The sequence below is a fragment of the Petaurus breviceps genome, unplaced genomic scaffold, assembly GCF_028583685.1.
Source record: "Petaurus breviceps papuanus isolate PSGF00001 unplaced genomic scaffold, PetGlider_PUasm1.0 209, whole genome shotgun sequence".
Taxonomy (NCBI): domain Eukaryota; kingdom Metazoa; phylum Chordata; class Mammalia; order Diprotodontia; family Petauridae; genus Petaurus; species Petaurus breviceps.
Genome location: NW_027185854.1, coordinates 504,024 through 516,667, shown reverse-complemented (window position 1 = coordinate 516,667; position 12,644 = coordinate 504,024). Strand labels below are relative to the sequence as shown.

The 12,644-nt window shown below is 40.0% G+C and overlaps 1 protein-coding gene across 1 annotated transcript in view; it reads left to right on the top strand.

The window, feature by feature from the left end:
* Nucleotides 1–12,644, top strand: part of LOC138165469 (bromodomain testis-specific protein-like) — a 32,013-nt gene that overhangs the window by 700 nt on the left and 18,669 nt on the right. Inside the window, exons 2-11 of the mRNA XM_069093833.1 lie at nucleotides 648–785; nucleotides 2,241–2,355; nucleotides 3,315–3,490; nucleotides 3,831–4,184; nucleotides 6,382–6,510; nucleotides 7,037–7,225; nucleotides 7,869–8,047; nucleotides 8,153–8,442; nucleotides 8,534–8,647; nucleotides 8,726–8,878. Coding sequence (XP_068949934.1) covers nucleotides 648–785; nucleotides 2,241–2,355; nucleotides 3,315–3,490; nucleotides 3,831–4,184; nucleotides 6,382–6,510; nucleotides 7,037–7,225; nucleotides 7,869–8,047; nucleotides 8,153–8,442; nucleotides 8,534–8,647; nucleotides 8,726–8,878 — 1,837 coding nt within the window. The remainder of the gene's footprint in view (nucleotides 1–647; nucleotides 786–2,240; nucleotides 2,356–3,314; nucleotides 3,491–3,830; nucleotides 4,185–6,381; nucleotides 6,511–7,036; nucleotides 7,226–7,868; nucleotides 8,048–8,152; nucleotides 8,443–8,533; nucleotides 8,648–8,725; nucleotides 8,879–12,644) is intronic.

Below are 12,644 nucleotides of genomic sequence, written 5' to 3'. Positions count from 1 at the left end.
CTTGCAGTTGGTTTGTCCCCAAAGTACTGTTATGGACACTTCATCCTTAAAGCATCATCAGATAGGGCTGAAGCCAGAGGTTACCCAAGTCGTTAAGAATAATCTGCTGAATTCCAGAGCTGGGCTGCTTAATTGTCCTCACACTGTTGTAAACTGGCCACTTTGAACATCACTGGGGGGAGCGTAGCCTCACATGCTAGATCGGTATGGATGGGCGGCACATCCTCTGAGTTGTCCCCCTGGCCCCCACCTGTGACTCCTCCCTGAAAGGATTCTCTCAGAAATTGTGGTTCAGATTCTTTTCTTAACAAGTGCACATTGCAGTTACATTCCGTTCATGAATAGAATAGACTAGTTTTCCTTATATTTAGTTTAATGGCAAGTTTGTCACAAATCTGCCAACTTTGGCATAAGGTTACTTGTGTAATTCTGTAATATTTTTAAAATGCTGTTTGTTCTTTTTATAGAAGTGAACCTCTTCTTTTGTGTAAATACTCCTATGACAGTCAGACACTGGATCTGTTATTACAAGACTGTTTGGTTTAAGTATAATGAAAGTTAAATGTTGCTTCTTTGATTTGTGCACCAGTAATTATGGCAAATGTGTTCTTGTGAGCGTTCACATTCTCCTAACTTAAACCCTGCAGGACTATTACAGCATCATTAAGAAGCCAATGGATTTGAGTACAATTAAAAAGCGCTTGGAACATAAATACTACACGAAAGCATCAGAATGTATAGAAGACTTGAAGACAATGTTTGCCAATTGTTATTTATATAACAAGGTCTGTTACTTTTAATCATGGCTATTGATTAGATGGTTTCTAGGTTCTAGAAAAATGTTGTTTTAACAGTGTTAGAGACTATAAAAATACATTGAGTTTATCATTTTAGTTCTATACATCCTTGAGTTTATTACTGTTTTCATCCAATGACTAACAGTAATAGCTAATATCTCTGTATCAGTATATGCTTACAGTTATCTCGTTGGACCCTGGGATGTGTGGACTTAGTCAGGGTCTCACAGCTAGGAAGGGCCTGAGGCTATCTTTAGAATAACTGAATCCAGGCTTAGTGCTCTATCCACGAAGCTACCAGCTGCCCCAAATACTTAATTATTCAAATACTTGACATTTGAATTCTTACCTTGTGTCTCAAACTAAATCTCAGTTCAGTATTTGAGTATGCACTGTTTTGTCACTTTTTTTTCCAATTAAACAAACATCGAACATTTATTATATACAGATCACTGTATTGCTCTTGGTGCAGAGGTCTACACAGACCTGGTCCAAGTGTAGTGGCTCCCCTGGGGTCAGCCAGGTTGTCAGATGGTGTGTGTACGGGTATGGTTTAGGTAGGGTGCTCTCTGGAGAGGGCAGGCGGGTGGTCATGACTGACTGAAAGAGGTAACATTTAGAAGTTCATAGCCTCACGCTGAAGAGCAGAGGATACTAGAGGCATCCTAGTTTGACTGCTTGCCCATTATTGTACAGATGTGGGGACTGAGAGCTCAGGGAAGGTTAAGTGATTTTCCTGAAGTCACCCAGGTAGCATCAGGTGACCAGACTGTCCCATAGAAATGGGAATTAATGGGAACAAGGAGAGGCAGGCAGCACATTCTAGGCAGAGGAAAAAGCATGAGCAAAGGTGGGGAGACAGAAATGTCTGGGGCAGGTAAGGAAAAGTTGACTTTAGCTAAGTTTGCACTTCTTGGGCAGGTGTTTTTCTCCACAAGTAAGCTACAGTTGGACAAGAAGTCAGAAGCCCCAGTTCAAGTGGGAGTGCAGCGACATCTCTCTCCCAAGGGGATTCCCCGCCTCGAGACAAGAACAGCTTCCAACTGAGGCTCCTCAATCTTGGACCAGCTGGTTTCTGGTCTGTCCTAGCTCTAAGACTGCCCCAGTGACCACTGAGGCTGCGTTTTCTGGCTCTTAAATAGATGCTGGGAAATTCTTCCTTTCCTCCCACATCTGCCTCCCTGTGACTCCTCTTCTTAGTCTAGGCCCTAATTTCTTTTCTAGAGACAAAATTGGCATAATAATTACGCAGAGTGATGTTATTTCCATTGGACAGAGAATCTGTCTGTAAAATTCAAATAGCGATAATGTGGAAAGTGGTAATTTTTCTGATTTGCTTATGAAGCCTTCTGTGGTATACCAAATGCTCTATACACAAAGCATTTTCTTAAATGATGCAGTTATAACTGAATGACATTGTAAATCTTATCGTTTGTTTTGTAGCCAGGTGATGACATTGTTCTCATGGCACAAGCCTTAGAGAAACTATTTATGCAGAAAATGTCTCAGATGCCTTCAGAAGAAGTAGTGATAGGTGGAAAGGAGAGAAAAAGAAAAGGTAAGAAACAAAACGGATGAGAGAGTGCCTGGTTTGAAAACTTTATATGTGTTGTGTTTTGGGTTAAAAATTAAGGGGTTAGATTTTTAGATTTTTCTCAAAAATTGTTAGATTTTTCTCAAAAGAATCAGAGCTATGTCAATCATGCATTGCCTTTACAAGCTCTTGCAGTGTCTTGTTTGCTCTCACACCAGATGGGCTGGCTGATTCATTGACTTAACTTCCTGTTCCCGAAGTGCTGCTTGGGTTCTAATTTTGACCAGCAAGGAGGAATTGTGTGGAACCTTGGTAGAGAACAACCTTGTAGTCCCTGTGAGCCGAGGGGGAGCTCTGGGCATTGTCAGAGAGGCCATTTTCCCCAAAAGCATGTTTTGAAATTGCAGAGAAAAAAATGTGTCCTGTCTCCTGAGGAGAGGCCCTTCTTAACAGAATTCTTCCAATATGCTGTAAATAAGATGGCTTTGGTGGCCTCGTTTCATAATTTAGCATCAGCAGAGTGCCAGGTGGTGTGGTACTGAACATGCAGCTCCAGATGTGACTTCAGAGAGCAGCCAGTCCCATGACACCAAGGGACTCTTGATGGGGCTTCTGAGCTGTCCCTTCAGGCTTCCATCCTCAAAGAAGGCTGGGTCCTAGCTCCGGCCCTGTGAGCACTGCCCTGCTAGATGGGCACCTGCCTGCTGAGTGTTACTTATTAGTAAAGTCATTTAGCTCCTTAAGGAAGGCCTTTTTGTCTTCCATTAATTTTAAAATGGGGAAGCCTGAAAAGAGTGTTTGAACCAGAAAAAATGTTATGTAATAATTTCAGTTGAACTGTAAGTTATTGAAATGTAGATGAAATATAATGTCGGGGGGGGAGTGTGTGTGTGTGCGTGCGTGTGTGTGTTAAAGTGAATGCATAAAAATGGAATTCTGAAAGAACTGTCAATATCTGATTCATTGAACATTTCTTTAATTAGGTACTCAACCATCTTCAGGAGTTTCTACTATTAAAGAAAAAACATCCCCCAAGGCATCTGACATGGTAGTTAAGCAGCAGGTGATGCCATCTTCTGTGTGCTCACAGACAGCACTTTCTTCCTTGCATGTTGCTAAAGCAGCTCCACCAAGCTGTACCACACAGGCTGTGACACAAGTAAGGACAGAGCTTGATGAAACACTGGGATGTTGTGCCATATCATGTCTTAACTATGTATTGAGCAAAAAGTTAAAATCGAGATGGCAATAAAATCATCTCATGTAAATCTTATTTTTTTAAGGGACTGTGATGCTTGAACAGCTTTTCCTGTTTGCTTATTTTTGCAAAGTATTTTTTAACGTTTTTTTTGTTGTTAAGGATTTTTGGACCTCCAGTTTAAGTGTTACTGTTAGAATTGTCTACTTTTTTCATTTTAAATGCTATAATTTATATTTTCCATAAGTTCTTTAAAAGTAAGCGTTCTGAGTGATTGTTTAAATTATGAATTCTCTTCTAGGTTAAAAGGGGTGTGAAAAGAAAAGCAGATACTACAACCCCTACAACTTTAATAGTTACAGCAAGTAGTGAATCTTCACCAAATCTGGCAGAACACAAATCTGCTAAAATACCACTTTTAAAAGAAAAAGTAGTGAAGAATATTGTACCAGATTCTCAGCAACAATATAAAGTTGTGAAAAGTGTTAAATTAACTGAACAGTTAAAATACTGTAATGAGATTCTGAAAGAAATGTTTTCAAAGAAACATGTAGCATATGCTTGGCCTTTTTACAAGCCTGTGGATGTTACTGCTTTAGGACTCCATAATTACTATGATGTTGTTAAAAATCCAATGGACCTTGGAACAATTAAAGTAAGTGGTTTTGTCTTCTGTTTATCTAACTAAATGGTCCTTTCGTGACCTTGTGTGATTAGGTTATGGTTTTATATTAACTTTTGTTTCGTTGTTGTTTGTAGCTTTACGAATCCCAAACTTGTGCTTCCTAATGTATTCCCACCACTGCTCAGAAAGTGCTGCACTTAAAACCAGAGTGATGGGATGTCATGGAGCTGTTAGAACAAGGATGTGTCTGCATCCCTGCTCTCTGAGGGACTGTTTGATCCTAAGGCCTTGGGTCCTTCCTTCCTTGTACATGTTCTCTTGGCTCTGCTTGTTTCACTCCAAGTCATTTCATGGTAGCCAGGATTCTCTCAAATGATCCCTGTTCTCCTTTAATATGGCATGATGGGAGTTCCTTTTCCAGTTTGTTCAGGCATTCCACAGTTAAGAGATACCCTCTTAGAATTGTTTGCTTTCCTATTTTCTCCTTGTAATCTCCCTTCAGGCCCAGAAAGATGGTTTGTCCTATTCCCTCCCAAGTTGTATTCTCCCTCTTGTACCCGCCCCCACCCTAGTCTCTGTTGGGTTCCATGTGGAGTTTGGTCATCTACCTATGATCATCTTGTCCACCCTTCCTTTCTCCACTTTGGATGAGAATGAGCTTTTGATGCCTGTTTCCCCATCTCTTCCTCTCTGTTCTCATAGTCATGTTCCCATGAGTCCCAATTATGGAATTTCTATTCCCTTCATCCTTTCTACACTGAGTATTTCTTTTCCCTTATTTCTTCTCCCAGATCCTCAGAATAGAACCAGTTCTCTTCCAGAGACTCTTTTTTCCTTGTTTCATCTTTGCCACTGTCCTGTGCAGTCATTTACAGACCTTAAGACACTGGAGGAATACTTGTTTTTCTCTCCGTTAGAATGCTAGAGTGACGTGATTGTACAGTGCCTCTCAGTGACTCAAATCGACCTTTCTAAGCCTCTCTGGGCTGTGTGTGTTCCAAAGCTCCCTCCTGGCTCTGGTCTCTCATCCAAGTGATTCTTGATTCTTTGGCCTTTGGGGCTACTGTGGTCTAAGGTCGTATTAACAGTAGAAGCTGCGTATCTTTAGTGATCCCTGATGGGATTCCTTGGGATTTGAGCTGCTTGGGATGCTTGCTGGACTTCTGAGGTTTTGGCCATAGTATTCCTGGGACTTTTCCTCTTGGGCTTCCTTTTGGAGGTTAGGATGGATTCTTTATGTTAATGGTTTTTAAAAAATAGTGTACAGGATAGTATTTAATCTTGGTTTTTAAGTAGTCCAGTGATCCTTGAATGATTTCTCCTTGACCTGATTTCCAGAGTCATTGGTTGATCCATCTGTTATGGTTTTCAGGGCCTCTCTTTTCCTTGATAATTATGCTTGGCTATTTTATCTTTTGTGTGGCTTTTCCTTGTTCTCTAATTTCTCTTTTTAAACCCTTGCTTCATTTTCTTGCTGGTATTTATGTGGGTTCTTGTGCACAGTCCCTCGTTTTTCCTCCTGCTCTGTTTGCAGGTCTCTCTGGGAGCACTTGTAGGGGGCCAGGCCTCTCAGTGCTTTGTGTCTCCCCTGGCCTCTGCCCTCTGGTGGTCCTGCACTGTGTCACCTCCAGGCTAGGCCCCTCCGGGTCTTTGAGGCCGACGGTCCTTGTTGGCAGGCTCATTTTCCTGATGCTTCTCTTTTGGGTGGACAAACTGGGTCTTTGAGGCCGACGGTCCTTGTTGGCAGGCTCATTTTCCTGATGCTTCTCTTTTGTGTGGACAGAGTCTTTCACTGTAGTTTCTTACTGGATTTCTTGGTCTCTGTTAGGTTTGTTATTTCTGGATTTTGCTGGCATAGGTTTGTGTGGGGACTGGGGCAGTCTTGCCTCTCAGGCCGCTGTTCACATCTTATTATGTTGGCGTTAAGTGCATGTCCCCCATCCCGTGGAGTTCCCCCCAGACATGGGGTCATCTGGTTTCAAGGCTTTGATCATCCATGCTGCCCAGCTAGCTTTCTGCCTCATCTGGAGGAGGGTTTGTACCTTGGAGCATGTGGACTTGAAGCGTATGTGATGCTGTCCTTTGATGTTTGAGGAAAGGGAGGGAAAACGATGTGCCAGAGAGTGCACCAAGATGCATCTCTCTTCCAGGATGTGCTCATTAGGGGTAACTCTTGTTTCTGGTGTGCTTTTGGAGCTTTAAGTAAACTCTGGAATGTTTTTAATAGAAAAAAATGGATAACCAAGAATATAAGGACACACATGAATTTGCTGCCGATGTTCGCTTAATGTTTATGAATTGCTACAAGTATAACCCACCAGATCATGAGGTTGTAGCGATGGCGAGAACCCTTCAGGTGAGATGTTATTTCAAATCTTTATTTTTTTATTTTAAGAATGTAGTTTCTGTTTATGTGACTTTTATAACTAATATTCAGGAATCCCAAAGTTTGAATGCAGCGGTTTAGCCCTTTTTTGGTTTCACTGTCTGATTAAATAGATCTGACTAGTCCCTCTTAATGAAGGGTCCCTCCGTGTGGTTGAGCATGAAGCATGTGCAGGTCGTCTTGTATGGTCCCCTTAAAAGTAGGTCTCTTCAGCGGTGTGTGTGACTGCTTCCTGGGAGCAAGAAGAGGGTAGCCCCCCTGCAGCAGGCTGGTTTTCACCTCATTGAGCAGGAGGCCCATTCAGGAGAGATGGGAAGAACCCCCAGATGGTTCGAGAACCCAGGAATTCTGTCACCCAGGAGGAGAGGGCATGGCCTGGAACGTGCTCCTCTAAGCTGGCTGTTGGCTTGTCCACAGAACGTCATAAGGAGCAATGCTGCTCTGCTGCTAGATGTGTGTTAAATGTAACAGACAGTGGGTTTTTTTTGTACTTTAGGATGTTTTTGAGATGCAGTTTGCTAAGATCCCAGATGAACCCATTGAAAGAATGCCTATATGTTACATTAAAAAGAATGTTACAAAAGCTGTTTGTAGAGAAAGTAGTAGTGAGGCTTCCTCTGAAGACAACTCTGATGAAGAGTCACCGGATGAGCAAGTACAGCGCCTTGCAAAGCTTCAGGAGCAGGTACGTCTCCCCTGCATCGGACCGCATCAGGGATGTCATGTTTGTGTACCATAAGGGGATTTTTCTCCAATTAAATCAACCAGGATAATTCTTTAGGTCAGTAGTCAAAAAAATTTGAAATGGTTGATAATTATTTTAACCAAATATTTCTTTATATTGAGAAATTTCCATATTGCTAGCTGCACTGAGTGATGCCTGATTTTAAGCAGTTTACAAGATATTTCTGAAATGCCTCATGGATGAATGTCGTTTCAAGCTTTAAAAAAAAAAAAACATTTCCTTAGTGAACTGTTAGTTATAACCTGTTTTATGATTAAAATTATAGACTTAATGCATGCATATTTTGGAAGTTCTTTATAGTCTGTTGGGCGACTTCTGAATCTTGTTTTTGAATTAAAATTAAATGTCTCGTTTCTTTGGTCTTTTTATTTCATGTCTGAAAGTTGGAGACTATTAATTTATATTTAAAGGAAAGGGAGATACTTTTTCCTAGGATAATGAATTAATAAAATTGAGTGTAGACTTCAAGGGAATGTGAGCGTCTAAAGTTTACTTACTATATTTGAATTTTCAGCCCCTCCATTTTTTATAATCATCTTTAATGCTTAATTGAAAATGTTGAATAAATATCTCTCTTTATTAGCTTAAAGCTGTTCATCAACAACTACAAGTTCTGTCTCAGGTACCTTACCATAAGCTGAAGAAAAAGAATGAAAAATCTAAAAGAGGGAAGAAGAAAGAAAAAAAGAAATTTATCAACAAAGATGAAAATCAGAGGAAAAAACTTAAGCAAATAAAACCAAAGAAAAAGCTGAAGAACAGGTGAATTTTTTCACATGGTTGTTTGTTCACATAATTCACTTCTCTATGTATATAATACTTCACAGGATTATCTAAGCTCACTAACCTAAGTAAAATTTGTTACAGTCAGCCTAAAAAGGCCAAGCAGCAAATGTTGGCGTATAAATCTGAAGATGAAGATAATGCCAAGCCTATGAATTATGACGAGAAAAGGCAGTTAAGCTTGGATATAAACAAGCTCCCTGGAGACAAACTTGGACGAGTGGTCTACATAATAGAGTCAAGAGAGCCGTCTTTAAGGAATTCTAATCCTGATGAGATAGAAATTGATTTTGAAACACTCAAAGCATCAACCCTGAGAGAACTGGAAAAGTACGTCATGGCCTGTCTGAGAAAGAGACCCAGGAAGTGTCATGGTATGTATCTCGCACATTAGCAGCAGGCTAACTGGTACTTGCCTGTGGTTGTGGTTGTGGTCATGCTCACTTTTTGTCCTAAATCATGCAGCTAAGAAAATAATGAAATCCCATGAAGAGCTTCATTCACAGAAAAAACAGGAGTTGGAAAAGCGGTTACTGGATGTCAGTAACCAGCTAAATTCTAGAAAACGCCAAACAAAATGTAGGTGACTGTTTTAAAGTGTTGGTGCTGCCCCTTAATTGTGCTGGTAGTTCATCACCTTTTCCCCCTATTTTCCAGTTGAGAAAACTCAGTTGTCCAAGGCCCTGGGAGGGGGCACACGGCTGAGCGAGAGCAGCAGCAGCAGCAGCAGCGGTGGCAGCGGCAGCTCCTCGGGCTCGGGCAGCAGCAGCAGCGACTCAAGCTCTTCTGATAGCAGCGATTCCGACTCAGGTTAGCTGCCTCTTGTCAGTCTCTCTGTGTAGGTGGCACATCTGTTCCTTGAAAAGCTACAACTGTTCTCTTTAAGGAATATGTGTTGCATCTAACAGGAAGCTGTGATATGTACTGCCAGACCCATTCGCCTTGTTTTCCATTCTAGTCTTATCTTCCTGCCTTTGAAGAATGTGAACTTGTATGAGTCTCTGATAGGCTTGTAATGTCCAAGAGAGAATTAACAGTTGACTAAAACAGGGATAATCGCTTAATAAAACATTTTAAAATGTTAGATCTGCATTAGCTTATCACAAAAATAAAGGGTTGCTAAAGGTATCTCACTTTGTAGGGACTAATCTGGTTTATCATGGATATAGCAAGGTTATAAAATGTATTCTCTGTGTGATACTTCATTCTGAATTCAATTAGTGTTTTGAATTGAGAAACCAGCCATTCCTGCTATTTCTTCTAATTAGACTTCCCTTTTTTATTCAAAGTATAGCAAAAATGGTTGTGCGCTCTAAATGTCAAATCCTGACTTGTGCTAAATCTGTTACCTTGTACAGTTAAGTTTGAGACAGTTGAGAATTCTGTCCAGAGAAGTAACTCATGCCTCATTCATTGGGTCTTTTGCTTTAGAAAATAGAATCTTACAATTAGAAAAAATTTCTTACAATAAGAAAAAAAATCTTACAATTCAGTCGCAATCACTGCCACAAAACTAATAAGTTGGCAAAAATTTCAATTAAAGTTGAGAATATGGGGTATTTTTTCATGCATTGAAGTTTTCTTTTTCTTTGTTCATAAATGAATGACAATACTAAGTAGCATTAAAGCTGAGCCCTAGTTCATGATACTGTATTGTCACATGAAAGGTTCTTGCTCTTTGGAAGAATTCTGCCTGCTGGCTCTCAATAACTATTTCACTTTTAGACATTGTTTTGTTTGAGTTTATATAGCACTGACTTCTGAATTTCACATTCCTCAGTTACATTGTGATGACTTTATATTGCAGTTTTGTAGAGTACTATACATTTTGAACTTCAGTTAAAATTTGTCATGCTAAACAGTTAAAAGATTCGGGATCCATTGATATTGTAAGACTCCCTCTATTTGACTTTTTTAAACAAAAAGCAACCTTCACAAAAATCTAAGTTGCATTTAGTGTTTTAAAATTGTACTTACTCTTTGTAATTTTTCATCCAATAAAGAGCTTGTGAACTGACAAGGTAAATTGTTCTGTCTTTTCTTTAGTTGTAAGTTTTAAAAAATCCATGTGTTGTAAGTTTTGACTAATTGCAAAAATCTTAGGCATTTTTTAGCTGCTTTTATAAAAGTACTTTGATTCTTGGAAAAGTGGTGGTCCCCCATATGAAGACTCAGAAGGGTCCTCATGGGTTTTCCAGTAGTCACTTTGTTTGTGATGGCAGTCACGATGTGGACTGTTCTTTACTTCCAAAAGAAACAAACTGGATAGTGCAATCTCTGGACTGCTTGACTTCAAAACAAGTCACTTAGGTTCTCCCTGCCACTAGGAGCTCCCTAAGGCAGTTAGTCTCAGAGGGCCTTTCCTCCCTGGGAATTCCCTATACGAGTGAAATCAAAAGTCATGGCCTGCCACTTTCCTCTTGTGTGCAGCTAGCTTACAGCCTCAACCTTAACCTTTGTCATCTTAAATTGAATGTTTCGGGTGTCCATTTTCTAATTTGCACTCCAGTTGTATCTCACCTATTTTCAATAACTTCATAAAATTCATTTGTGTTGCTCAAGGATTGTGTATAATTTGGTGCTTCTGAATTTCTGCTTTTTAAAAATTCATACTTCAGGTTACTGCCAGCATGATGTATCGACACTTGGTCACATCACAAAACAGTACTACAGTTCTTTCATTTATATCCAGTTTCGAGATTGGCAAGATATTTGTTTCTTGGAAAGACGAGAGTGTGTGTGTGTGTGTGTGTGTGTGTGTGTGTGTGTGTGTGTGTGTACATACATAAAGAGTAAATAAGCCTCAGCACACCCTGTAACTCTCTTTTTATGCATGTGAAACTCTTATGATAAGTTGGGAGGTGACCTTTAATGGAAGAGGTACAGTTGAATTTTCTATTTGTTAAATGAAGCCATGTGAAACCAGTAATGAGAGGGGGATGCCCTTTTTTCTGTTCTAGAGTTGAACCCAGTTAAATCATCCAGAGATACAAGGATAAGAAAATGACTCCTATGGAAAAGGACTTGAGAGTCCTGTGGTGGAGCTTGAAGAACACCACGTTTTGGGCGGCGGGGGGGGGGGTTGTTTGTTTTTTTGTAGTCTTAAACTTAGACTTTAAAGAGTCCTTAATGGGCAAATCTCTTCTCAGGGACAAGAAGTGAGGTTTGTTACTAATCATTTCCTATGAATGGATGTAGTTTTACATTAAAAATTAAACACATCATTATCAAAGGATATTTTAATAGCTTTTCCCAAAGTACAAATTGCAGAGAAATGAAGGATTTTCATGGGATTAACAGCCCACGGGGATTGTGTTTAAGAGAATCGTTTAGCTTGGCTCCAAAATACCTGCTTGGAAAAATAGATGGTTTGGTCTACTAGCAAGATAAAGGGAAAACCAAGACCCTCTCTGCTCTGATGATATTCTTGCAAAGCACCCTTGATGTGGGTGGTCTCTGCACCCCCGCCACCCAACCAACATCCCCCCACCCCAGATAGATTCATAGGGGGACATGGGGCATATGAGGGCTGTGAGCATGGATGGTTGTATTTGCATCATGGGAGGAAAACAAGGTAGACTGAAATGTTTTCACCTTCAAATGATAACTTAGTAATTAGTGTGATACAATCTCATTGTATATTATCTCTGAAGGTTTGATGTTAAAAATCTTAGGATGCTTTTTGTATTCTGTTACCATGTGTGTATTTGTGTCCTGCCTTCTGATATTTAATATACTGTATACATAAACTATAAAATTTGAGCTTTTCACTTCATCCTAACATAGATTAAAATTGGGGAATTTTGTCTTGAAGTAAGACTCCTATACCATTTGAAAGCATCTCCGAAATTGAAAAATAGAGGTATTGTGACATTCATCTCTGAGGAAAAGTCTACAGAAATGGGAAAAAGCACTCCAAAAAACTCCAATTTCTATTTGACTAAAGTTGTAGAAAGATTTCAGCTAAGATACCTTTTGACCTGAGGGGGGTGGGGTCTGACTTTTTTTCTTATTCAAGCACATCTTTAGGTAACCTCTAGCTTTAGCATTTCCTTCAGTAATGAATGTGGGCAGCAAACATTTTTCTGAGGAGTCTGTAAGCTTCTCTAGACTTGTGCAGGTGAGATAGCAGTGAAATAAATATTGGTGAGCTTCAAGCGGGGATGGGGATGATGACTACCTAAACATACTTCACACCCTTTCTGTTTAACTAACTACATGTCGCCAACAGTAGGTCAGATTCAAAACAGAAGGTGAAGGAATGGCAGTGGTAGCGTATTGCTTCTATGGAGAGAACTATTCCTGAGGGAAATCACTGTGTTGTTAAATACCAGAGCAAAAATCAGCCATCCGAGCTCCTGAAAGGAGGCTCATTGCCTGGCTTCACATCAGGTCAGTGGTAGTTTGCTCCTGCAAGGGCCAAGGCTTGTCCAGTGCAGAGGCGTCAGACTCAAAACTGTCACCTCTTTTGACTCAGACAACCACAAATTAATATCATTTGTGTTGAATTGGTTTTAAAAAAAATTTTTGTTAAATATTTTCCAGTTACATTTTTCCCTGATTGAGGCTGCTGCTG